The sequence below is a fragment of the Psittacula echo genome (genome assembly GCF_963264785.1).
Source record: "Psittacula echo genome assembly, chromosome: 22".
Lineage (NCBI taxonomy): Eukaryota > Metazoa > Chordata > Aves > Psittaciformes > Psittacidae > Psittacula > Psittacula echo.
The window spans coordinates 1500853-1527876 of record NC_137758.1 but is presented as its reverse complement, the minus strand read 5'-3'; the positions used below and the strand labels follow the sequence as shown (position 1 = coordinate 1527876).

The 27024-nt window shown below is 49.2% G+C and overlaps 1 protein-coding gene across 4 annotated transcripts; it reads left to right on the top strand.

Annotated features, from left to right (window-relative positions):
• Positions 1-1599: 1599 nt before the first annotated feature.
• DSTYK (dual serine/threonine and tyrosine protein kinase) lies at positions 1600-26937 on the top strand. Of its 4 annotated transcripts, none has more exons than XR_013958332.1 (14): positions 1600-1944; positions 9425-9810; positions 15400-16063; positions 18085-18359; positions 18712-18795; positions 19860-20036; positions 20317-20446; positions 20690-20846; positions 21548-21680; positions 21836-21949; positions 22420-22534; positions 23550-23684; positions 24894-25178; positions 26703-26937. XR_013958332.1 is itself a non-coding variant. In XM_080632759.1 (13 exons), exons 1-13 carry the CDS (start codon positions 1719-1721, stop codon positions 25079-25081), a joined length of 2784 nt encoding a protein of 927 aa, XP_080488885.1. In that variant the 5' UTR covers positions 1662-1718; the 3' UTR covers positions 25082-26937. The 4 variants fall into 4 exon arrangements, 2 of the variants coding, with proteins under 2 accessions (XP_080488884.1, XP_080488885.1); XR_013958333.1 differs by having other exon boundaries at positions 26278-26937; XM_080632759.1 differs by having other exon boundaries at positions 1662-1944; positions 24894-26937.
• The last annotated feature ends 87 nt before the right edge of the window (positions 26938-27024 follow it).

Genomic DNA, 27024 nt, shown 5'->3' with positions numbered 1-27024 from the left:
CCCCCTGCATCCCTGCTGCCGGGACCGGGTCCCTTCCCTCCCACAGTGCTGCAGTGCCGCGGCGTAACTTGTTTTCCTCATGAACCGGACACAGCCCGAAGGCACCGGGAGGAGCAGCCTCGGGGCCATTTACACAGTGTCACTTCCCGGCTGCCGCAGCACTAATCCCATCGCTCCCGAGCATCTCCGCCGTACTCAGCACCGGGGTGACTCTGGCTGTTCTCCACCGGGCTCTGCACACCCCAGGAGCATTCCCACCCCTGGGAGCATCCCCCACCTGGGAGCATCCCAAGGTGGGACCACTTCATCCCAGAAGCATCCCCATCTCAGGAGCATCCTCATCCTGGGACCACTTCATCCCAGAAGCATCCCCATCTCAGGAGCATCCTCATCCTGGGACCATTCTCATTCTAGGACCATCCCCATCCTGGGAGCATCCCTATCCCCGGAGCATCCCCATCCCACATCCTCCAAGGTCACACCTGTAGCAGAGCACGGACCAGGGTCTGGGGATGCTGGCACCCCGTCAAGGCATCCATCCCACCGGGAACCCCACTGGTGACGCCATGGGGTGCTTGCTCGACTCTTGATCCCAAGGAGTCCCCACCCCTCCGGTGACCCCCCGGGGTGCTCGCGCCGCTGCCAGCCCACAGGAGCCCGGTGCTCACCTTCAGGTCGGGGGGCTTGGTGCGGGGCGGGGGGACAGCGCCCGCCTCGGGGGCCGCCGCCGCTTCCCCGGGCTTGGCCTCCATGGCAGCAGGGCCGGGCGGCTCCCCCGCGGCTCCGGGGTCCTCCTCGGGCTGCCGCAGCTCGTCCGAGCGGCACCGCTTCATAGCGGCGCGCCGAGCCCCCGGGCGGCGGGGGAGCCTTACGGCCGCGGCGGCGGCGGCGGGCGGCGCCCGGGCGGCCGCTGCGGGGCCCGCGGGCTGCGCGCCCCCCCCGCCGCGCCCGCGCCCCCCCCGCCGCGCCCGGGCCGGGCGGCGGCTCCGCGCCGCGGCGGCTCCGCGCCCGCCGGCACCGGCATCGGCATCGCCGCCGCCGCCGCCGCCGCCGGGGCCTGAGTGGCGGCTGCGCTGGCCAATGGCGAGGGGCGAGGGGCGGGGCCGGAGGCCGTGATTGGCGGTGATTGGCGGCGAGGAGCTGTTGCGGCGCGCGGTGCTGGCGCGCCCGCCGAGCCGGGCCGACAGCGCGGGGACGGGGCGAGCAGCTGGGGCGCGGCGCGGGCTTTGTGCCCCCTTTCAATACGGTTGTTAATTGCTATTAATTGTTTATTAATTGGTTCTAATTGTAATTAATGATGAAATCTCTTCTGCGCTCCCCGGAGCGCGGCGAGGTGAGCCCTGCCCCCGGGGAGCACGGCAAGACTACAACTCCCAGCGTGCCCCGCGAGGCGCGCAGGCTCCTTGCTCCCCCGAACTACATCTCCCGGCATGCCCCGCTGGCCGGGGTCCGCCCGGCCTCCTCCCCCTTTGCCCCGCGGCGCTCCGATAAAGGTTCCGCGCAGCGCGCAGCGCGGTTTGCCGAGGCGCTGCCCCTGCGGAGGAAGGCGGCGGCGGGGGTAGGGGAGGCGGGAGGGGTGGGTGGGGGGAAGCGAGGAAGGCCCGGCCGCCGGGGCCTCGCCGTTCCCTTGGGGCGGGCGGAGCGTCTGGGGCGGCAGGCTGGCAGGGGCCGAGTGTCCCCCGCGGTGGGGAGGGGATAGCGGAACGGACCTAGACGACATGGAGTGTGAAGGGGTCTCTCTATGGCGGGGTCCCGGCGGGGTGATCCGAGACCTGTGTCGCTCCTTCGGCCACTACAACCGGCACCTGGCGCGCCTGCAGCACAACCTCCGCGAGACCAAGAAGTTCTTCCGCGACGTCAAGTACTCCCAGGGGCACCCCTTCCCCTCGGCGTCGCTTGGCGACGGCCTCCCCCCCGCGCCCGGGGACGGGGCCCCGCAGGACGGTGAGAGGGGGACGGGGAAGGCCGGGCCTGGGGCGGGCGGGGAGGCCTGTGCCGAGGGTGTGTGTGTGGGCAATGGAGGCCGGCTGTAGGGGTAAACGTGGTGCTGTGGGGTGAGCCGAGGGGTGTTGAGAGGGTTGGGAAGGCCGGGGGTGGGCTGTGGGGAGCTGCTGGGTCTGGAATGGGGGGCTCGATGGGGTGGGAGTGCTTATGGAGAGCTGTCTCGGTGGTGTGAGAGGCTTTGGGGGGTCCTTCTGCTCATCATCTTGATCCTTATGGGGTCTGGGAGCTGCGGGGGGAGGGGTAGGAAGATGCAGCGCCTCAGTGTGCAGCTCATGGGGCTGGTGTGCATCGCAGTGTGTTGGTTGTGGATAATAGCAGGGATAGTGCTGGGCTTCATTCATCACCTTCATCCTTGTCTGTCGCAGTTGCAGGCTGTCTTCCTCCCGTGTGCACGACTCTGTACGTAAGACTGGCTTGTGAGAAGTTTACTGTGACATAAGACATTATAAAGGCCTTTATTCATTTCTGAATGGCTCCTGCGTCACCTCTCTTGGCTGTTTGTCCACAATACTTGTCCATTCCTGGCTTACCCTTCATCTGAAGTGCTGCTGAGCTCTTCTGTCACCCTGTGTAAAAGCAGGGCTGTCCCACTGTGTCAGGTCTGGCAGAGATGGGCTTAATTTAACACCTAGCAGCCCCACAGTGCTGTGTGTATTGAGCTAGAATGGTGTTGTTAACCCACCAGGGCCTGGGCTGGTGCTGAGCAGTGGGAGGGGATATAGCCAGGACTGTCCCATAGTGCCCATGGCCTGGCGACACAGGCTGAGAGAAAGGAGGAGCAGGGGGTATTTGTTTTTATGGCAGTTGTCTTCTGGAGCCACTGCCACCTGTGCTTCATGGGAAGTGGCTGGACATCGCCTGCTGATGGGAAGCAGAGAATAAATCTGTTGTTTGCCTTTGCTTCTCCATGGGGCCTTTGCTTTTGCTTTATTAAACTGCCTTTATCTTGACCCACAAGGGCTTTCTTTTCCATCTTCTATTCTCTCCTCCCTCCCTTACTGAGGAGGGCAGTGATAGAGCAGCTTGGGGGGCATGTGGTGGCCAGCCAAGGTCAAGCACATGCATGGAAACTGTCAGAACAGAAGGGAATGTACAAGTGTGCTATCTCTGTTTACATCTCTCTGACTGCCGAGCAGCAGGAACTAGTTGCTTTCCCTCATTTTCCGTGGGTCTCAATGCTGTTTGAATGGCAGCACTTCCCTGGAGTTCCTCTTCTGCTCGGTGACTTCTTGTATGGTTTACTGTTGCTGGTCAGATGGCATCTTTGCAAGTCTGCTCATAGAGCTCTGTAGGTGGGGATGCAGCATTCCTGACGCAGGACACAGATATCACCAAACCTGGTGTTTCTGATACAGAGCACTTAGAACCTTTTGTGTTTAAATACCTCCCTTGACCCAGTTTGACTTCTGCTCAGTCTGTTGCCAACTGGCCCTTAAATGCTAGGGCCCCAAAGAGAGGCTCTGACTGCTTCAGAGCTTGTTCATGCAAAGTAATAACAGTGTGGCCTCTTGGTTCGGGGTTTCAGGCGGCAGAGGTTGGCTAACATTGACCTTTCTTGTAAAAGAGACCTCAACTCAGTAGGTTTGAAGCTGGTGAAGTGGTGACGTGTTCCAGGCAGGGCACACGCAAGCCAATAAAGCTGCTGGAAGGTGGGAAGTTGTTTTGAGGGGAGTGCGGGAAGAGGAGAGGATGAAGAGCAGCACTTGGGGGAATAGGGAGGCTGCATGATAACTGTGAAGCAGTGAGTATGAGGAGCCATTGATGATGGATTTGTGTAAGATGTGGGAAGATGCATAGCCCAGAGCCTTGGTATTTGGACAAAGCTTCTTGTTTCCATAAAGTTTTAGTTGTGTTGGACATTTCTCTCTGACAGTTCATGGCTGGGGATAAAGCTCCTTTCCCCTGTCTGATATGGAGAGGTCATTTGAACTCTCAGGGGGTTAAGGAGCACAATTCTCACTGACAGAACCACTTTTGCCTTGAATCTGCTCTACAGATGGTGTCAAAGGGAGAGGAGTTGTGACCAAATAATCCTGCAGACCTTCTGCAGTGGGCATTAGTCTGTGAGTGCTGATCTTTTGTGCAACACAAAGAGCAGGAAGGTAAATGGGCAGGACACTTACTGCTGGGCTTGAAGTGCAAAAATAAACTGGGAGAGTAAATTCAGATGGCTTGGAAACAAACCAAATGTGAAGGGGTTTGCTCTTGAGACACCTGTAAGCTGCTGTACCAGCATAGATAACATAGGTAACTGCCCCTGGAGTCAACTCAAGCAACCTAAAGCACAGCCTGAGTTACTGTGTCTAAAATCAGACCTGAGTATCTGCTAAGCTGTGTGGTAGCCACTGACCTTTCAGGTAAGCTGGGTCAGCCAGGGTTGGGTACTCGAAGGAGCAAATATCTGCTTGCTTTTATATCCCACCCTCCTCTGCTTAGGAGCGTGATGGGCAATGTTTGTCACTGAAGGATTGTCATTGGCCGAATGCCTCCTCTGTGGCCTCGGCACCAGGAGTTACTCTTCGTAGTAAATTCAAGGGGAAAAAAGAACTGCCTTCCAGCTACTGTTTATGAGGGGAGGAGGAAGAGTTACTTGCGCTGTCTGTTTCTGAAGCATTCAAGGAAATGTTGTGTGTTCTCCAGGTCTGCTTTGTCATGAGTAGGCTTTGAAGAATGATGTGTTGAGGTACCCTGACAATCTGCAGCTTGAGCCTGTGCGGCTCTGACAGCTCTTTATTCCTGTGTGTTGTGTACTACCTTCCTGTAAAACAATATTCTTAGGGACTCAGTAGCAGATTTTACTCAAATACGTAAAGATACTAAGAAGAAACCCAAACCAGCACAACCCTTTCTACTAACAGTAGTTTGCTTCATTCTGTGCTTGAAATAATTTGAACTCTTGGCCAAGGAGCCTGAGATTTTGGGTATTTCTTTTGCCTTATGTCACAAGTGAACTGAGTTTACTTGTGTAACAAGTAAGCCTCTTGTACTCAGAGCACAACATCTCCAGAGTTCTGGCCAGCAGCTCTGGTGTTATCTTAATGAGTGTATGTGGAAAGCCATGGGCTTGGTAGCCTAATGACTCTACAGAAATGCCTTTCATAGGGGGTGAATGTATTAACCAGAGGGGTTAGAAGAGTTCTCATCCTGCTGCTGTGTTGACAGAGGGTCTATATCCTGGTTAAAGTGTGACTACTCTGCCTGTATCACTGTGATGCTCAAAAGGTTGGGGCTGCTATTGTGCTATGAGGTGTGTCAACATGAGAAGATGGGGTTTAAGACTAGATAATGTGTTGAGGGGTGGCTGGGAGGGTACCTGTGAAAGAAGTCCTCAAACAGATGGGAGGAGGCACTTGCTAACAAGCTTCAAGATAAGCAGAAGATGAAGCTGGGTTCTGCAGCCCATGGGAGATACTAATGGTGTAGCAGCTGTGTATTTTGGGGTATTGAGCAGGAATTCACACCACTGTGCTGATAGGTGTGTGGTGGAACCAAAGCTTAATTTATAGAACTGGGTGGGTTAATAATAAGTCTTGTAGTGGTCAAAGTATGCTGTGAATCATAGAATGGTTTGGGTTGGAAAGGACCTTAAGATCATCCAGTTCCAACCCCCTGCCATGGGCTGGGGCGCCCCAACACTAGATGGTGTCGCCCAAGGCTCTGTCCAGCCTGGCCTTGAACACTGCCAGGGATGGGGCATTTACCACTTCTCTGGTCCAGCGCCTCTCCACCCTCCCAGGGAAGAATTTCTTCCTTATCTCCAACCTGAACTTCCCCTGTTTCAGTTGGAACCCATCACCCCTTGTCCTGTCACTGCAGTCCCTGATGAAGAGTCCCTCTCCAGCATCCTTGTAGCCCCCTTCAGACACTGGAAGCTGCTCTGAGGTCTCCACGCAGCTTCTCTTCTCCAGTCTGAACAGCCCCAACTTTCTCAGCCTGTCTTCATACGGGAGCTGCTCCAGCCCCTGCTCATCCTCTTGGCCTCCTCTGGACTTACTCCAACAGCTCCATGTCCTTCTTATGTGGGGGACACCAGAACTGCACACAATGCTGCAAGTGGGGTTTCATGAGGGCAGGGGAGAGGGGCATGATCACCTGCTTTGACCTGCTGGTCATGCTCCTTTTGATGCAGCCCAGGATGCAATTGGCTTTCTGGCAACCATCAGGAATGGATAGATTCCTGTGAAAGGTAGCAGTATTTGCAATAAGTATGAAGGTCCAGCCTTAGTTAAGCACTGTTGTGTGTGTGTGTACTATTGAAGATAGAATAGGAAGACAAGTGAGACCAGGAGTGTAGTTGGCCTTCTTGAAGAGGGAGTGAGTAAATGCTCATGGCTTCTCAACCTAAAATTCCATAAACTCAACCTAGGATTCATCTGTCAAGTGTTTGAGTGAATTATGAAATGAGTCTTGGTGAGAGGCGTCCTTGTTTATGGACAGGCCTCCTTTCATCAAAAGAGGCTTAACAGGATGCATGCACTTGAGGACTCCCCCTGCAGCCATTTGTTTTGATGTCTTTATCACATGTCTCCCAGTGGTACAGTACATTGACACGGTACGTACCAGCCACTAAGACCTTTGGCAAAACTTCTGTCACAAACAGGAGCTGTTCCCATAGATATGGGAGTATCCCTGCATCTCTTCAGGAAGCAAGATCTAAATCTGGTTTTTGTTAGGTAATCGGGGGGCTCATATTCCTCTGTGCTTAAATTCTTTTATGTTCCGAGTGGTGGCATCACCCTTTATGAGGGTTTTCACCTTGTATCTTATTCAGATGTGCAGAAATAGTGATACACTTTCTGCAATGCAGAATGTGAGCAATAGCTCCATCACCGTGCCCTTGCTTTGGGTTTGAGAGCTTGAGGTTGCTGTAAGATGCCCAGTGATGGATTTGTGCAGCGTTAAACCACTGCCATGATTTGGGTGCCTTGATGGTGCACTGGATTAGTTGTGAAGTGGTGAATGCTCGTCTCTGGCAGTGTTCAAGACCAGGTTGGGCAAAGCCTTAGGTGGCATGGTCTAGGGTGAGGTGTCCCTGCCCGTGGCAGGGAGTTAGAACTGGATGATCTTAATGTCCTTTCTAACCCAAACCATTCTACGATTCTATGAGACAACTGAATCTGGCTTCTGGTGCTGGTTCCAGGTTTGCACTCGGAGTATTTCACTGTGACAATGTTAAGTGTAATGGCTTTGTTACTGATAACCACTTGTAGTAAACTTGTTGACCCATCACAGGGAGGTTGTGTGCATGGAAAGATGGAAAGTGAAAGATGCAGGATTTCTATATCCATCCTGTGCTTCAATAATTGAGTGGAGCTGCTGTATTTCAGTCATTCTCTACTGACAGTAAATACCTGTAAGAGCAGAGGCCACCCAGAATGAGGAGAGGGTGCAACCAGCCTCTTCTTTTCTTCTCTAAAGCCTGTGCAGAGGTGGTTCGATGTGTGTACAGCCGAAGAGCGAGCCTGAATTCCAGTTGAAGCTTCAATAGATGGAATCAGATCAAAGAAATTCTTTATCTTGTAGATGAAGGCTTCAATGTCCTGTTTGTGGCTTTTTGCTGAATTTTCTCTTTCTGAGCTGCTGCCCAGATTCTGCCCTTCAGTTCATGTGGCCACTCTGCTATAGCTCTGGGTCTTGAAAGGCTTCTTATGGTTCTGAGCAGCCCCACTTCAAGTGATGTCCCCCATAAGCTTTTTCCAAGCTGTTGGTTTATGGGTCCAGCATCTGAGGCTGTGTGGGGCAGAGGTCCAGAAGAGGGGCTTGCTGAGAGACAGAGAGGGGTTTCCCTTAGTGTTGTATGGGATGGAAGGATCCATCTTGGGCCTTGAGATGCTGAAACGATTTTGGATGCCAGAACATGATTCATTAAAAGAATTTTAATAGCCCTGAGGAAGCAGGACCTTCCCCTAGAGAGTCCCTGCTGGTGCTTCTTTAAACTGGCATCCTGATGCTTTGCGTGATACCAGGGCAGTCGTACTGGGTTATAGCTGTGAGATTTGGCAGCTCTTTTGGGACTGCTGTCACCATTTGCCATTTTGTTCTTGGGTTCCATCTGCCTTCAGCCCTGGGAATACAGGCCAGCTCTCTGCCTGTGGTGGAACACTGGCTGCTCTGTGCTGCAGGGACTGTGCTCAAGTGCAGCAGATGGGGAATTTGTATCCCGTTTTCTTTGTACTACCAGAATTATTCTGTTGCTATGCATAAGGTAACACAAAGCTGCTTAGACTTCAGCTTCGATGGCTGAGCGTGGGAAAAGCTGTATTTAGGACTTGTAAAAGAGTACAGAAGCTAAGTTCAGGGCTGAGACTGAATCAGTGTGGTAAGGCAAATGCAAGGAGTTGTGGCACCCTGGACTAAGAATTCAAAGGACCTGGTTAGTGGGATGGTACAAGTGGTGCTGCAGATGGAGGATGGGTAAGGTGAGTCCTGCTACTCTGAAGAAGATACAGACGTTGTTTCCTTTTACAGCTTTAATCTTCTTAAAATCCATAAGAATATCTGGCAAACTGTGCCTGTTTCAACTCTGTAGGTTAGGAGAGGAATGTCCTGTTGCTGTGCTCAAGGGAGCAAAGCTCCCTTGTGTTTAGGCTGCACTAGGAACCTTCTGGCTGCTGGCAGAGTGTTTGACTTGGGCTCATCTCTATCCTGGTGAATGCATGAGCTGGGACTGTGCTTGCTGACAGAGGCTGTTGGTTCTGCTGCCCTGTCTCAGCAAACTGGGTCTTGTAATCTACCTCCTGAGAAAAGTAATTTAGCAAGAATCTTCTCCTGAGGCTAGAAAGGAGCTTTTGCTGCTTTAATATCAATGATCTTAGCCTTTGGTCAACCAGCTTGTGCAGTAATACTCGTGGGATTTGGTCAATGCAAAGTATTTGGCATTTTGAAGTGTGTGGGTGGAACTATCACCTATTCATAGTTGAGTTTATTTCTGGTATGCAATAGGAACGTTCTGTGCAGCCAAGGCATCAAAACTGGGCAAGAATTAGCCTTGGTGACCCACTGGGCCTCCTTGAACTCCGGAGCAAGGCAAAACACTGTTCCAACCCAAGGCAAAATTAGTCCTTTGGTTGTTTCAGCCTTGACAACAGTTGCCTCTTGACTCTTAGAGCCTCCCATTAACCTGCTGAAGAGAGCTCTGTGTAAATGCTTTTGGGTGGAATAGGTGGGGAGAACCTATTCTGCCTGGAATAGGTAGCAAGTTGTCTTGATGGCTTTGCAGGCTCAACCTGCTGTGGATCTTTGTGTTGGGTTGGTAGACATGCTGAGTTGCTGACGCTTGTTTCAGGGACATAAGCAAAGTCTTGGTGCTATGTGGATTTCTTAGGAGGCTGTGGGACAGTGATGTGTGAACATCTGGCTTGGAGATAGGAGACTTCTTGTTCAGCCAACCTGCCCTAATGCAGCCTGTCCTCAACTCTAGGGCAGAGTTTCATCGCCTTCCCTTGCCATGAAGAAGAGCAGCTGCAGCGAACCGTGAGCTGGCACCCTTGCCTGCTGATCCTTGGCCAGAACTGCAGTGCCAAATGCCAGTTACTCAACATCCTGCTGGGGGAGAAGCTGCTCCCCACCACCAAAATCACCAACGAGGAGAACTGCAAGAGGCGCCGGATCCGTTTCACCCATGGGACACAAACCCGGATTAGCCTGGCCCTGCCTGGGCAGTATGAACTGGTCCAGATGATGGCAGCCCACCGTGGGCACTGGGACACCATACCAGAGGAGGACCTAGAGATCCACGGGGACAGTGAAGATCCTGCTCACCAGATAGCGGAGTTGGAGGTCATGCTGCCCTACTCACTGCTAAAGGTAACTTGGTGTCCATGTACCATTGTCATAATGAACTTCAGATATAACAGTTATAGGCCATAATAAAGCAAATGGTGAAAACTCTCCAACACAGGAATTCATTTTAATAGGGGAGCTGGAAGTTTGGTGTTAGGATTTTAACTGGACATCACCATCTGTTTGTGTGCTCTGTTTCCATGTCAACTCTGAGCATTAGCATTCTTCTGTAATGTTTGCATCCATCTCGGAAGCCAAGCTTACTCACATGGAACTCCAAGTGCCTTCTCAAGTTTTACTCCAGTTTCCAGGTCATTCAGAGTTAGCTTTGCTGTCTGATAGTAGCTACAAGCTGTCATACAAGGAAAAAAGCTTCTTAATCCAACATCTGATAAAATGACCTGACTTCCTTTGAGAGGATGGCTCTTTACATCCCTGTGGTGCCAATGGAAGCTGAGGATGTTAAGAACTAGAAGGTGGGAGTCTGGTCTCAGAGCTGTTCCTAACATTGCATCTTGCTTTGTGACTTTGACTTGTCTGTATAACACGTTCCTGTCCTGAATGTTGCAGTTTGGTGTTTAGCAAAGAGCTTTAAAGGTGGGGGCTGTATTTCATAGCTTTTTATAGCTTCCATAAGCATCCATTGCGTTTCGTATCTTACACTGAGCCTTTGCTATTGCAGTAGAATACTTGTGGAGCGTTGTGCTTGGCAAAAAAGGGGAATATCTGGAATAGAGAATTCTTAAATAGAAATTGCGTGAATAGGATCTCTTGTCACATGAATGAGAGCCTGAATGTCAGAGCTGAACAATAAAATAGCAAGGTAAGTTTTTTCTGGACATGCGATTGGAAATAGGCAGCAAATGAAGACCCAGTATGCATCAGTTTGAAATATGGTTGACAAAGCCAGTCTGTAGCTACGTTTAAGCCTATCCTAATGAGATCAGCCACATCAATGCTCTGTTGTGGTGCTTCTGTGACTTCCAGTATCCACAGAGAGAGGACAGAAGAGCCATGTTTGTATAAACTCTGTGAGGCATCCAGTGCTTCCGCAGAGAGCGCCAGCCCAGCTCCTGGTGCTGCAAAGCAAATGTCTGTTCTGGATCTTCTGCCTTGCTATGAGAGAAGAGGATTTAGCTTTGCATTTATTTGGGCAGTTTACAACCCTCTTTCAGATTTCTCATGTGAGTGACAAAGATGCCTCTGTCTGCCTTTGGTTATATTTAGGCCACTTAGATGAAAACAGCTACTCAGATGGATATGAAAAGGGTTGGTGAAATATAAAGCTCTTCCAATAGAAGAAGGGAGGGTCAATCACAGCTAGCTTCACATGGAGGCGAAGGTCTCCTTCCATGAATTCAAGGGGCTAAAGGATGAACACAGTTTTAAAGCTGATGGGAGAACGTAGTGTGTTTTAGCAGGTAACAGGGTTAGGGATAACCTCCTGCTACATCACAGGAGTCTGAGCTCCTGTTGAGAGGCATGTGGGTTTTTCCACCCTTCCAGCTAATGTGAGTTCTCCAGCTCTGCCCACACACCCCAGGATGACAGTTCTTAAAGTGAATGTCTGCTGCTCGTGGGCACTATTCCTGTAATAAGTGGAATATGGATCTGGAGCAATAATGGATGAGGGTTTTTGGATGCTATCCAAAGTGTCATGTCTGCAGAACTGCTCCGAAGGACCTTCTTAACTTGTGAAACAGAACCAGGAGCCCAATAACAGTTGCGTGCTTGCTGCTAACATGATATTCAGTACAGAGCTTAAGGGACCAAAGAATTTCGAGGAGCTCAGCACCTTTTGGGCAGAGGGGGAGGAAATCAACCTGAGTTTTACCACACCATGTACCTAGAACCCCCTGTTCATAGACTCATGGAATAGGTGGAGTTGGAAAGGGCCTTAAGATCATCCAGTTCCAACCCCCTGCTATGGACAGGGACACCTCACACTGGACCATGTCACCCAAGGCTCTGTCCAACCTGGCCTTGACCACTGCCAGGGATGGGGCAGCCACAGCTTCTCTGGGCACCCTGGGCCAGCACCCTCACAGGAAACAACTTCTTATATTTAACCTGAACTGGAGCTGGCTGGAGCACCTACATGACACGCTGCTGGCCTGTGCAGGCACCTATTGCTGAGTCAGGCTCCTTGGTGCACATACTTGTGTGCTAAAGCTGGTTAGCCGTTGCTCCGAGGAAGGAATGGCTGAGTTATTAGTAAGTTAACAGTATCCAAATATTAACTAAACTGCTTTCTGTCACTTGGAGATAAATTCAGTGCAAGTGCAGAATACACCACTTTTGAGTACTGAACTGCCAGTGGAGCAGTTGAGTCTGACATCCAGGGTGGGATCGTGCTTCCTCAGAGGATGTCTTACACAGAAAAGGGGGTGAAGAGGTAGCCAAAAAGTTCCATTAGCGTGGCTTGGCTGCTATGGGAGCACCATTTTGTGCTAATAGGTTGGTGAACTTGGTTATTTTTAAACTTAAAATCTCAGGGAAGGAAAAATGTTGGCAAAGCTGCTCTGTTCCTTGGGGATCACTGCACAGGAATGCATCTAGGTCATGGGGAGTAATCCAGCTAAATGGACAGATTGTTAGATTTATACTGGGAGGCAACAGTTGGCTCTTTTCCTAAATCTTATCAGTTGTGCCTGGAAGCTGAAAGGGACTTCTCTGAAGGACTGGTTTTCCTCTGGAGGGTGCAGCTGAATGGGAGGAGGGTCTCAGGGCTGAAAGCTGCTGCTTCGTGCATTTGTCTTGCTTTGTGCCTCATGGGACTCTGGGTCTCAGTCTGAAGAGTTTTAGCCAGGACTTGTAGGGAAAGAAGCATTTTCAGCTGCTCTGGTAAAGCTGGAAGGTGGCTGAAGAAAGACAAGATGGTTCTGTGAGCTCTGGCAGGAGAACTGAAGTAGTTTGGGTTTATTGTTACATCTCTTCAGGTCCTACAGCTGTGATTCACGTTGTATGAATCAGGAGTTATTACAAGCAGCAAAGGATGTAGTTAAGTACCTATTGGGTCATTATTTTAATGTATTATTTTAATGAATCTTCCAGGTTTGGAAAACTTGGCAGAATGTGCCCTGATCTGATCAGCAGTGTTTGCTGGAGACCAGAGGTGTTCAGCTTTCTTAGAGTCTCTCTAGATGAGAGCTCCTGAACTTCAGCTTTGGATCCTCATGGAAGCAGAATAAAATGGGAAGATTTCCGACCAACTTGGGGGGGAGTGTGTATAAAAACAAACACAAAAATCCCAAGTAGGATCTGGGGGTAAATATACACCACAGATTAATAGGGAGGCAGTGGAATTAGCTCCCATATGTCATAAATGCAGTAACTGTCAGACTTGAGTGATTCACAGACTATTCTTGGAAGGCAGAGTATTCAAATTGGTTTAGCAAAAGCCTGAGCTGGGCCTTCCATCCTGATCTGCTTGGGAGGAGTTTGGGTAAAAATGGGACTAAATTGGGTTTAGCTTCTCAGCACCTCAGCTCACAGAGCAAGCAGTGATTGAACTGCCCCCAGCCTGGCAAAACAGGAGCAGGTCCTCTTGGGATGCAGCAGATAAATGCTTTCTAACTGATGTTGACTGAGGAAAGCAGCACTTGAGTGGTCCCTGAGTGCATTCAGGGAGACTCCACTTGTCTTACTGTAGGTCAAGACCTACTTGATCCTTAATTTTTATTCTAGGATGATGGGATGCAGCGGTCATCCTAGCATCGCAACTCTGAATCCAGGGATGAGTACATGGTGTCTGCATGGTCTTCTCTTTAGACCCTTTTGTACTGGTGTTGACAGGCACCTCTGCATCACAAGTGGAAGAGCTCTGACTGATCTTTGCATTCCTGATGTCCGGGTTGCTAAGTGGGAGGCTTTCATGTTTGAAAAAGGGCCTTTTAGTTAAGGAAAAGAGGAGTGAAGTTACTTAAGAGCAATTTCATGCTTCCAGCTCTGTCAGAAGTGTTCCAAGCGTGTTTCTAGCAGTGTGACCTCGTGAGAACCACCTTAAAAATTCCAGGAATCCGGTGTGAGTCAGAGGTATTCCCATAGAAGACTTGATCCCTAATCGTATGAAGCTGCACGGCCTGTGCTTAAATTCCGTAGGCCATTTAAAAGAAGGGGAGCAAGGAATGTTACTGATGCTCTCTGGAAAAGGCTGAGTGGCCTCTATGGAAGGAGGAGACCCAGTTGCTGCTGTGTTGGTTTCCTCCCTGTCTCCTAGAGACAGCACTGGCTTCCTCCTGTGTTTACAGTGCCTGGGGTGACTCAGCCCTTCTGGTGAACATTGCAGCACTCCACATCCTGCTCCAGCCTCCGGTGCATCACTCAGGTTTGAGTTCAGCACTGCAGAGGCCCGTGGCCATAAGGTTTCCCTGCTGGCTCTGAGAGCAAGTGGGAGATGGGGTCAGGCCTCCTCATTTTGTTCACATTTTCATCAAGTCTCCCCATTTTTCTGGAGGAGAAAACTTGATTGAAGACTGCTCAGTTATCACCCCTGTTACAGGTCAGAGATTCGGGCTTCAGTTCAAAGCCTTTGACACTTCCTTTCCTTAGGGGGCTGCAGGAAACCTGGAGAGGGGCTTTGGGCAAGGGTCTGTAGGGACAGGCCAAGGGGAATGGCTTGAACCTGCCAGAGGGGAGACTGAGATGAGCTCTTAGGCAGAAGCTCTTCCCTGGGAGGGTGCTGAGGCGCTGGCCCAGGGTGCCCAGAGAAGCTGTGGCTGCCCCATCCCTGGCAGTGTTCAAGGCCAGGTTGGACACAGGGGCTTGGAGCAAGCTGCTCCAGTGGAAGGGGTCCCTGCCCGTGGCAGGGGTTGGAGCTGGAGGAGCTTTAAGGTCCCTTCTAACCCAGACTAGGCTGGAATTCTGTTTTACTGGGGTCATACATGCAATTTGAACACTTCCTGCACATCCAGAAGTGAGTCTCATCTCCTCCCTTGGAAGAGAAGGAAGCAGGTTCAAAACCGGCCCTTTTTAGTAGGGTTACCAAGATGTCATCCCAGCAAGTGCATGACCAAAGCAGTGAAACGATGTGTGGTAAGAAAGCTAGTAAATAAAATCCATCTCTTGGTTTTCATTTGGATCTGAAGAAAGTCAGAACTAAAGCTTGGTTACAACCATCTGTTCCCCCGTCTGTCCTTTGGCTGCCTACTCTTTGGAATCGGTTGTTGTGCTGCCTTTGTCTTGGCAGTAGTGCCTGGTGTGGTGCTTTCTGCTGTTGGAAGCTGCCCTGAAAACTGGTGGTGTGGGTATCTCCTCAAAGAGCTGCAGCTTTGGTAAACATCAGTGGGAGAGGTTGCAAAATGGGGCAGCTGTAGGCTGAGGAATGACATGGAGCACTTTGGGAATCTTGTTCTAAGTTTTGATCTGAACTAAGCTGGAACTCAAAGGCTTAGTTCGAAATCAGAGTAATAACTAATAACTTAGTACAATAATACTAATAACTTAGTACAAGATAAGAGCATGATGTTGTATGTGAGACTCCATAACTGCTCGAAAGGGTTTGGGCGTTTCTCCTTTTGCTCTTCATGAAGGAATTGTGGTGCATTTTTGGATATATCCGTTTCCAAAAGGCTCTGTACAAAACCCTGTGTTTTTAACTTCCTCCCTTGCTAGGAAGTGGACGTTGTGGTAGCACCATGTCGTGGATTCCAGTCTGCTGAAGCCACCCTTGGGGAGTACGTGAACCAGGTCTTGCCTGTGGTCGTTTTTGCCATCAGCGAGGCAGAACTTTCCTCATCAGATGAGAACGAACTGCGCCAAATCAAAGAGAAATTCTCTTTGCCCATTTTCTTCTTCAAAGTGCCCGAGGTGGGGGCTGACCTGATCTCTCCCAAAAAAACTGAACAGGAAAAGTCCTCCCTTTACTGCCAACTGATGGACTTGGAGTACCTGAGTAGCAACCACTGCAGCTGCGGGGTGCCTGGTGCTGACGCTGATGCTCAAAGCATGCTGGTGGAGCAGCTCGAGAAGCTCCGGCTCCTGAGCACCTTTTCCAGGCAGGTCCTTCAGAAGCACCTGGTGGAAGCAGCCACCAGTTTAAATGAGGTGCACTGCCGCTGCCTCAACATCTTCATCAACCAGGCCTTTGACATGCAGCGGGACCTGCAGATCACCCCCAAGAGGCTGGAGTACACCCGCAAGAAGGAGAATGAGCTCTACGAGTCACTGATGAACATCGCCAACCGCAAGCAAGAGGAGATGAAGGACATGATCGTAGAGACTCTCAGCAATATGAAGGAGGAGCTCTTGGAGGATGCTGCTAATATGGAATTCAAAGGTAACTACTACTGGGAGAGTAATGGGAATGCAGAGGTTGAGGGCTTTGAAGAAGAGTGGCTTCCCTTGCTGTCTGCTAAGGGAAGGTTAATGACAGCCTAGGCAAGAAAACTCAGAAGTAAAACACAGAGAACTTACCTACAGCATCTTGTGAGTAAAAAGCACTGTCCTTAAATGAGGCCTGAGCCTTGTGTGCAAAGAAATACATGCACATACTTACTGCAGGTGTTTTATCTTGTGCTGCCCCTAAACACAGTCTTAGTTTCCTACAAATCAGGCCTTTCCCCCCAGAGCTTGCTGCACAGTTCTCAGGGTATGTGACTTTGCTGCTTTCATTTCTTATTCTGCTGAAGAAGAAAAGAACTCTCCCTACTCTGCCCCAGGGGGTGTGCCGAGACTTGGGAATAAATCTGTCCTAAGAAAAAACAGCTCTTTGAGATGTAGCAGCGAAGGTTTGATTTGTACTTTGTGTGATTCCTTTGAGAGGCTTGCGTAAGACTTTTGGGTCTTAAAACCTCCTAAAATAAAATCCTTCTGGGTAGGTAAAGTTCTCCTTTTAAACCCCCCCCCCCCCCAAATCTACAAAACATACTGTGCTCCTGAGGCCTCTGCTTGGCATTCAGTGTGTGGGTCTGGCAAATGGAAGGATTCTCACTTCATCTTCTTGTAGCACAACTTCCAGGAGCACAGGAGCTGGAAGTGCACACAAGGATGTGTGAACTGCAGAGGGTGAGAGGCTGCCCAGAGTTTGTCTGCAGGGATATGGGGTCTGTCATAAACATCACAGTGTAAAGTTGTAGGTTGGATATTTCACAGCTCTCCTTTTTCTCCTCTGCTTCCAAGTAGAGGTTTCATAGAATCATGGAATGGTTTGGGTTGGAAAGGACCTTAAGATCATCCAGTTCCAGTCTCCTGCCATAGGCAGGGACATTTCACACTAGGCAATGTCACCCAAGGCTCTGTCCAGCCTGGCCTTGAACACTGCCAGAGATGGAGCATATAATGAGTACTGGTTTATGTTTAATACTGCAGGTTAGGATCTGATGGCTTGGCTTCTGCAGGTGGGAGCTGGATGAGATCTTTCCTGTTCCTTGAAATGGTTGCTTTGTAATGCCCCCACAAAAATGTAGTCCTCATAAAGAGCTTGTTTTAACTGCAATTTAGCCTATTTGCATGCCATAAAGTACACCAATGAGCTAGTATACACTAACAGTAGTGTGTTAATTCTACCTGTGTAGGCTGCTACTGCTCCATTAGCAAGACAGGTAATTCCTGTGTTCTGTCTCTCACTCTTCCCAGAGCTGGAGCACTGTAGTACCTGAGTTCAGGTTCCTTTACATCTAGGAGTATATTTAGGGGCAGCACAAGATAAACCACCTGCAGTAAATATGTGTATGTATTTATTTGCACAGCAGGCATCACTTAGAGTGTAGCATCTTGTTGGATACCAGTATTTGCAGTAGTACCCTAAAAGAAGGAAGGTGTTATTTGAAGGAGCTAATGCCATCTGCCGATCACTGGGTTTGTGTTAAGTGCACTAGACTGATGTTGGCCAAACTCCAGAGACAAGGTCTTCATCTCCTGGTAGTAACGTAGTAGTACTCAGTGTGGGAGCAGTGATTGCTCAGTGTTTGTTTAAAAATACCAAGGTGGTAATGAACCTTTCCAGGGACCAGCAAAAAGGTGTCCTGGAAGCAGGGTGGCTGTTCTGTCACTTCCTTCAGAACATTCAACATCCAGCAGTGCTTATGGATGGCCTGGAAGCATCTCCTGGCCTGTACTTCTTTAGATAGAAATACAGCTGTATGCTTCTGCCGTGTGATTATTGAGGTGATAGTTGTCTTGTCATCGCTTTAAACCTGTAGTAGCTACAGAGTGCTGGTGGTGAGTATCCTGTGAATTCAGACACCAGCTGGGGCTGTGCTGGAGCTCCTCTACAAACCACTCCAAGCAGCTCTCAGCCATTGGTGCGCTGATGCTGTGTTGAATACAGAAGATGCCTCTTTCTTTTCTTTGATGCAGATATCATCATTCCTGAGAACGGGGAACCTGTGAGTTCCAAGGACATCAAGTGTTGTATTAAGCAAATCCAGGAGCTGATTATTTCTCGGTTAAACCAAGCAGTTGCCAACAAGTTGATCAGTTCCGTGGACTACCTGCGAGAGAGCTTTGTAGGGACTCTGGAGAGGTGCCTGAAGAGCCTGGAGGAGTCCTGGGAGGTTTCAGTACATCCTGCAAGAAGCTGGGAGAAGTCCAAGGATGTTTCTGTACACATCACAAGCAATTATCTCAAACAGGTCTGGTGGCTTAAATGGCTCTCTAGAGTATCCTTAGTAATTGTCTGTATCCTGATCCAGCAGGGGTGGGAGGAGAAATGCTCACTGAAATGAGAGGAACAGAGCTCTGGGTGGGTCTGGTGGCATCAAGGGAGGTTCTAAAACCGGAGAATACTCACGTAAAGGCCCAGTACTTACCTTTCCAGTATCTGCATATAGGATCCAGATAGAAACACCTATGAGCTTAATACAGGAAATAAGTTGAACCAAGTGAATCAAGGAGTATCCCATCTCATTTTTGCAGGGTCTGGCACATTTTATAGTGATTAAAGCTTGCCCAGTTCCCATCTTTCATCTTTCCCCTGCTTTCCAGATCCTAAATGCAGCCTATCATGTTGAAGTCACTTTCCACTCTGGCTCAACAGTAACCAGGATGTTGTGGGAACAGATCAAACAGGTATGGGCATCTTTAGCATTGATTTCTGGTACCTGTCACTGTGCAGTGAAGTGCTTTTGGAGCAGGTGCCCTCTAACTTTTGGCTCTGGGCCCATGCATTGGAAAGCTGTTGCTTTCCCGTTAAAGCTGTGTGTATAGTTTTCTACTGGGGATACTAATACATGATGTGAAGGAAGTATCTCTTTGGTGTTTCCTTTTTGTTGTGATGGTCAGCATTTTGAACTTGCTGTTTGTTTTGGGTAACTGGTGGGGGTTTTGGGGTTTCTTGTGGGTGCTTTGCTTGTTTTGCAGTGTCAGTTCACCCTCCTCTCTCCAGAGCAGCCCAGATTTCCTCAGGTCTTTGCTTTAAATTCCTGCCTGTTAAAGCATTCACCTTTCTGAAGTTCTTTCTCTGAGCTGTTGATGACCTTTACTGCTTCCTCCCCTTGAGATTCCTTGTGTGGTTGGAAGGAATATGACTTTTTTCCCCCGAATAGGTGCAGTGCAGATGGAGTGGTACCAAACCTTCCGATTCTTCCTTCAGCCTGGGGGAAGGATCCAGCCTGGCTGTGCAGAGCTGGATTTCTGTGGCTTCTAATAAAGGGTGGAGCAGGGCATCTTCATCAGCCAGCAATTTCAGGGATGTGGTGTATGCCCACAGCAAGGATTTCCACACCTTGACAGCGTCTGTCCCCCAAAAAGCTGCTTCCCTGATGCTTTCATCAGTTTGGGACCAGTTCTCTGGGTTACTGCTCATGCTGTGCCTGTTCTTAGCTGAGAAGCTGCACCACAACTGTGCTTTTCCAAATGGTGGTTGTCCAGCCAAGTGTGTTCTTGGCCAGACATGAAAGGATGGTTGGCATGTAGAAATGAACTGAGCAGGTATTGAGGAAGAATCGGATCTCTTAGTGTGTGTGTACAACAACGACGACAACAACATGTTAACTCTAAATTGTTAGTAGTTTATTGCAATTCTATGTGCAGATGACAGCATTATCACAGGTACCTAAGCAGTGTGAGTAAGTGGACTGACCCTTTGTGGGGTTTTTGTGCTAGTACCTTAATTCTCTCTCCTGTTTGAGTAGATAATCCAGAGGATTACATGGGTCAGCCCTCCTGCCATCACCAGTGACTGGAAGAGGAAAGTTGCTCACGATGCTATTGAGAGCCTTAGTGCATCCAAGTTAGCCAAGAGCATTTGCAGCCAGTTCCGGACTAGGCTAAACAGTTCCCATGAGGCTTTTGCAGCTTCTCTGCGTCAGGTAAGTGTGTGGAGCTGTTGAGGAGGCTTTGTTTTGTACCCTGCCACGTCTGGAAAGAGGGTTTTTAATTGCAGAGAGAGCTAAAATTGCAGCTCATGCAGTTAATGCTGCCATTCTGTAGGCAGTCGTGGCAGAGCTGATTCGAGGGCCCTAATACAAGGTCCTGCTTTTAGGCATGCTTTAAGTAGGATCTTTACTCAGTTGTACAAGGACCATTGACCTCTTTACAGGAGGCTTCAAAGCAGGCAGGATTGCAGTGTATGTGGGCTATCTCTTGCAGTTAGAAGATGGCCATTCTGGCAGGCTGGAGAGAACAGAAGACCTGTGGCTGAAGGTGCGGAAGGACCACGCTCCTCGGCTGGCACGGCTCTCGCTGGAGAGCAGATCCCTTCAGGATGTGCTGTTACACGGTGAACGTTGTGCTTGATGTTCTCTGGATTATCTCCTGCTCCCTCCTGAAGCAGCCAGTGGGTGTAATGGGGGGGGGGGGCTGTTTTGCTTTTCACTCAAGTGCTTCTGTGAGCCTCCATCTGACACGTAGTTGGATGGTGCAGCTGCTGGCCTGTGCCAGGCTCTGGGCTGCCAGCCTGATGGTCTACAGGAAGCAATAAACATGGTTTGAAGTCTGACTAAATGGATGTTGTGCCTTCCAGGGAAACCAAAGCTGGGCCGTGAGCTGGGCCGGGGACAGTATGGTGTGGTCTATCTGTGTGACAGCTGGGGAGGGCATTTCCCATGTGCACTTAAGTCTGTTGTTCCTCCGGATGAGAAGCACTGGAATGACCTTGCACTCGAGTTTCACTATATGAGGTGTGTATCATGAGCACTTGTCTCATTGCACATGGATCTCCTTAACTTTAATGCTGCAAACAGATGCTGTTTGCATAGGCACAACCTTGCTTATTATAATTCTGTGCTGCAACCAGTGACTTTGACCTCATGAAGCTGCCCCTTCTAGCAGAGGCAGGACAGCTTGCCAGTGCCACTGCAGAAATGCACCAGGCACAGCATGGTAGGCAGGCATGCTCCTTCCTGTCTTCATCTGATTCTCTGGTGTGTGTGCTGTTCAAATGCAAAGTAAATTAGAGTTGAGTATGACAGCAAATGGTTCTTCTCACCTGCTTTTTGGTGTTGGGAAAGGAGGGATGATTCAATCTGCCTTTGTCCTGTCTGAATTCACAAAGGAAAGTGATGGGTCTGTACTGCAGAAACCAGCTTGTTTTCAGTCAAGAGCTGCAGGCAGGTACTGCAGTGCAGACAGCTGAAATCCTGCAGTGTTTCTTTGCTGCTATAACCTCTAACGGGCTTTCTTGAGTTTTATTGGATTGGGCAGATGTATATCGCTATGGTCCTCAGAGCTGTGGGGTGCTGTGAACTGTTACTGCATGGTGTAAGTGTATTGTACTGTTGTGCTAAAGCTGCAGCTACTGCACATTTGTCTTTCACAAGGTGAGGCTTAGCCTGGGGAGGAAGGTATAAAATTGACCGGGTCTGTGCTGAACTGCTTCTAGGTCTCTGCAGACACACGAGAGGCTTGTGCATCTCCATGGCTCTGTGATTGACTATGGCTATGGAGGAGGCTCCAGCATTGCCGTCCTCCTGATAATGGAACGGTTGCACAGAGACCTCTATACAGGACTAAAGGTAACCACAATCTCTGTGTATATATGTGTTATATCCCTACATTAAACCAGTCCACATCTAAATACCTGTTAATGTGTAAACCAGAGGTAGAATTGCTTAGTTTTCAGTGTTTTTTTGGCACATTTGTAGGAATGAAATCTGTGTTTGTTCTTCAGGCTGGGCTAGAATTAGAAACACGATTACAGATCGCCTTGGATGTAGTGGAAGGAATCCGTTATCTTCACAGTCAGGGACTTGTGCACCGGGATATCAAACTCAAAAATGTCTTGGTAAGGAAAACTTTTGTATGTGGCTAATCCTGAAATCTTACAAGGTCCTTTTAGTGGGAGGGAGAAGCATAATGGAAATGAAATAATAGCTTCCTTCATACAGGATCTTTTAACTTGTGGTCTCAGCCACAACTTGCCTTGCAATGAGGGTTCCCTAGCTCATTTCTCAGGCAGAACGTCTAGGGGCAAGGGAGCAGTAGAGTGACTTCTCTTGAAGGTGCAGAGCTTGAGCTACAAGTAGGACTTCCAGTTCCGATTCTGTTAAATCCCAACCACACCCCCTATGGAGAAGACAAGTGAAGGCATGTCTTGTTGCTGAGCTGAGCAAGGTAAATGTTCAAGAGCAGACAAGGAATCAGAGAAGCTGATTTAGGGACAGAGGCCCAACCCCTCAGTGTTAAACGGTTGAAAAGCAATCCTGAACCTGATAAGTGTGGTCATCAGCTGCCTGTGTATGAATTCTTCTACAGCTTGACAAAAAGAATCGAGCCAAAATCACTGACTTGGGGTTCTGCAAACCAGAAGCCATGATGTCTGGCAGTATTGTAGGCACACCCATTCATATGGCTCCTGAGCTCTTTACAGGTATGCTCATTGACTGAATCCGCTGCTGTCCTGCTCTGCCTTGAGGTTTGAGGGCCATTCCTTTGAATTAGGATCCCAACTTGCTTAGTAATAAACCAAACCCAAACCCCAGCAGCAAACCTGCTTACAACGCGTGCTCTCTGTGTTTTCCTGTATTTTAAATCAGTCTTACATTTTTGCTTACTTGAAAGAGAACTCTGGGATTCATAAGCTTTGCTGAAGTTGTTAATCCTCTTGGCAATTGGGAAGTTAAATTCTTAGTTCTTAGGAAGCTGGAAATATTTGGCTTTCATAGGCAAATACTGCAGAAAGGGTCCCCTGGAAGGGATTTCCAGGCTGTTAGTAACATGTGGAGTGTGTTCAAATTCGCTGCGAGTTGTGCTTCTAGCAAGCACTCTCTAAACATTTCTCCTGAGCAAGCATCTTAGGGTAGCGCCCGGGTCCATACAGAATCCTTTTGGTCTGAGATGCTGCCCTGCTTGGACAAGATTACAATTACACAAATAGGGTTGCTTCAATTTGGTTTAGACAGTATCATTCAGGTGGTTCTTAACAGTGAAATACTCATGCCTACAGCTTAGACTTGGCCTTACAGGGGTGAGCATTGGCTCTTAGTGTGCTCAGTCTGTTCTAATTCAGTGGGTGAAATTGCCCAGCTTCTGGGTTGAGGCTGATGTTGGCTCTGACAGACCCCCAGCAGCAGCAGAACTGAGCCTTACAGATGGTGGTGCTGAAATCCAAGCACCTGCAGTGATCTGTGAGCCTCAGCCTGGGAACTGCTGGTCCAGGTTAAGTGCATGAATCCTCTGAGAGCCAGAAGGTGTTAACTCTTATCCCTCCACCTTTGGCAATGACTCCTGCTGGGTTCCTTGGCTTCACACAAGCCTTGCCTTCAGGTGTTGAAGTTGTGGCTTTAAGTTGAGGCAGTGCAACACTGGCATTAGCTTTCAGACTGCTGGGTTTGCAGTGATGAAGGTGCTGTTTGTCCTGCTGATCACATGTGGTTTTGTCACAGGGAAGTACGATAACTCAGTGGATGTTTATGCATTTGGCATTCTGTTCTGGTACATCTGTTCGGGGCACGTGAAGTTACCAGAGGCTTTCGAGAGATGTGCAAGCAAAGATCACCTTTGGAACAATGTCAGAAGAGGTATAAATGGCTTATTTGAACTCCCTTGGTTGGTACTTTGCTGCTTGAGTATAACGGGAGGAGAGGAGGAAATTCATTCTTAGCCCTTGTAACCAAAAGGTAGAAATACAAGTTCTGTTGCTTTACTGGCAGTCTAAAGAGTTAAACTTGGAGATACTCTCTAAGTCTAACTAAAACCAGCAGGGATAAAACAGGCTTTCAATTAACCACCTCTTTGCCATAGTGTTGTAGAACTCTGCCAGCACACTGCTTGAGCCATGTGAATAGTACAACACTTAGGAAGTAAACCAGGCCCCAGAACCAGCCAGGCCTGATCCCCTAAGGAATGTTTAATCCCCTGCAGTTTCTGGATGCTGTGGTGATCTGTACATTGTAGTGTGCATCATGGTGAGGAAGCTGAATGTCAAGTAAAACACAGAGTTCTTCCCCAAAACATGAACTTACTCTCATGCTTGTGTAGGTGCAGTGTGTGTTTTATGGTAGCTTAATCCTTTGTGCTTGCCTCATAGGGTTGGAATGTTTCACTTCTTTGTCTCTTTAGTTCCTGTCCATATAAACTCTCCCCTTCTCATGTGAAAAAGGTTTAACTCAGATGAGTGAGTCCTGTATTTATTTGGTCAGGAGGCTGCACTCAGTGCTTGTTCTGTTGAACTGGCTCCCACAGCCACCGCTATGAGTTGGAGGGGACCTGAGTTTGCTCCCAAACAGTTGCAAAGAGGAAGCTCCAATGAAAACGGCTTTAACCTGCCCAAAGGGAGACTGAGATGAGCTCTTAAGCAGAAGCTCTTCCCTGTGAGGGTGCTGAGGCGCTGGCCCAGGGTGCCCAGAGAAGCTGTGGCTGCCCCATCCCTGGCAGTGTTCAAGGCCAGGTTGGACACAGGGGCTCGGAGCAAGCTGCTCTAGTGGAAAGTGTCCCTGCCCGTGGGACTGGATGAGCTTTAAGGTCCCTTCCAACCCAAACGAGTCTGGGATTTTAGGAGAATCACTGAGTTGGCCATCCCCTGGAAGTGTGCATGATCTCCTGAGCAAACCCAGCAATGCTCCCAAGGATGTCAGCACCAATGCTAAGTGTAAGCCTTTATCAGGAGCATTAGACCCCAGCCAGTCTGCTTGGGTCACTTCAGCCTGCACTGGAGCAGTGAGCATCAGGCAGTGTCTTCTCTGGTTTGAGCTGTGCTGATGGTAACCAGGTCACTCTCCATTTTCCAGGAGTTCGCCCGGAGCGTCTCCCGGTGTTTGATGAGGAATGCTGGCAGCTGATGGAAGCCTGCTGGGACGGAGACTCCTCCCAGCGCCCTCTCTTGGGCATTGTTCAACCTATGCTGCAGGGGATCATGGACAGGCTGTGCAAGTCAAGCTCTGAGCACCCAAATAAAGGGTTGGATGACTCGACTTGAAAAGGAAGCACAGAAGAATCTGGGAGAATTCGGAAGCCCTGGCTCTGCAGAGGGCTTCTTGAGGTGTAGCTCTTTGTGGCTAACACGAGTGGGACAGGTAATAGCAACCAGAAGAGGTGAGACCTCGGGGATGTTCCATCTTGAATAGCAGCCTGAGATATCTCCCCCAGCACACCCCACTGATGCCAGTTATCCCACTGCAGCTTTTACTATGGAATTGTGCAACTAAGGTAGAAAATCCATGCCCTTGAACTAAAAGGGATTTTTGCCAATCCCACACAAACACCAATCAAAGAAACATCTCTTGTGCTGCAGGTAGCATCTACATTGCCAGGAGTTGATCACAACAGTCTTTACTTGGGAAAGTAAAGACTTTTCCCATTAACTGCTGGTCCTGGGTGGCCTTTGGTCCACACATAACTACATCCCAATCACTTCCCGATTGGCACCAATTACAGCGTGGTTGGAGAGGAAGTAGAAAGCAGAGGCTATAGGCTGGGAAGCGTTCAGAAGCTAAGAGAGCATCTCTGGAGGAGCTTCTTGAAACACTCAACATGTTTACATTGACAGGAGCAAAGCTTCCATGTTTTACCAAGGGGGTTTACCTACTGTTCCACTGCAGTGCAAATGCCCCAGGTTATAAGCTATTTATCCTTTCTGTACCCTTCACCTCTTCCTTCTGCAGACAAGCTCTGTCTTTCTGGTAATTCTGCTTCATAAGAGTTATTTGAATGTCTGAAGAAACCTGAGCGGCCTTTTCCAGTCTTCCAGTGCAAGGGAAGGCTGCTCAGAGGTAACACAGTGGAATACCGAAACCAAGTTGTTACAACTAATGACTGTCCATGGGGGAAATGCCAATTCCTTTTAATGACATTTGGGGTTTGGAGAAGCAGTTTTAACTTGTGCTGTGACAGCCATAAGTTTTAAGGAGGGTTTCTTCAGCTTTTTATTTCAAGTCACATGCTTGGTGAGAGCATACTCGAGGGGAAACAGGTCATTCATTCTTCTTCAGTGGCTGTGTCTATTCATCTGACCATTGCACTCCGGGATCCTGAATTTGGCTGTATTGAATAAAAAAGGGGGGGAGGGATCCTTTGCAACAAGGGTATGGGCAGGGGGAGCTGCTTCTGCAAATAATCTCCTTGCCCCTTACGCATTTCTGGGGCAAGATGGATCTTAATGTAACCTACTTACAGGGTGGAGGCTGAAATAGAACATGGCACCTTGTTTATGACCTGAGGAAATAGTGAGTTGGCAAGTTCTCCCTGGGCTTCCTGTTCCTTCCAGTTGCAGAGGATGAGCACGCAATGGCTTTGTTTCCCAGGAAAGCTGACGCGCTGCATCCGAAGTAGGGGAGGGATGTGGAATTACTGCACCTTGTGGCTGGAATTTATTGGCTAGGATACAGCAAAATGACAACCGATAGTCTGCCTGGTGAACAGCTCGAACAAAGGAAAGGGATACATAACCCTGCAGTATTAGTTTAGTTTAAATCTTCCTTTGTGCAATAAACAGAATTAATGCTTTTTTATGTATATATATATAAAGACTTTTTTTACTTACCTGCACGTGTGGGCATTATTCTGGTCTGTGGTGGCATTAATGGTGTGGTTCTGTCCAGACACTCAGGAGTTGCTCCCAGCGCAGCCACCCGGAGCCACACACGCAGGATGAACCCTTCAGCATCCCGCTGCCTTGGTGCCACCAGTGCCACTAACAGCATTAACCCTGTCCAACCATGTGTGCTGGTCCGTAACCTTATTTAAACCTAGGAGAGTCAAGGTCAGTCTCTTGCAGTTATTAGAGGTAGCTTGTGTAAATAATAAATGTATGAATAAAATCTCAGTCTCTGTATGTGCAATCCCAGAACTGTTGTGTGGAGCTTTTCCTGTGTGGCATCTCCAGGCATTCACCTGATGCCTTTTTATCCTTGGCTGTAGCTG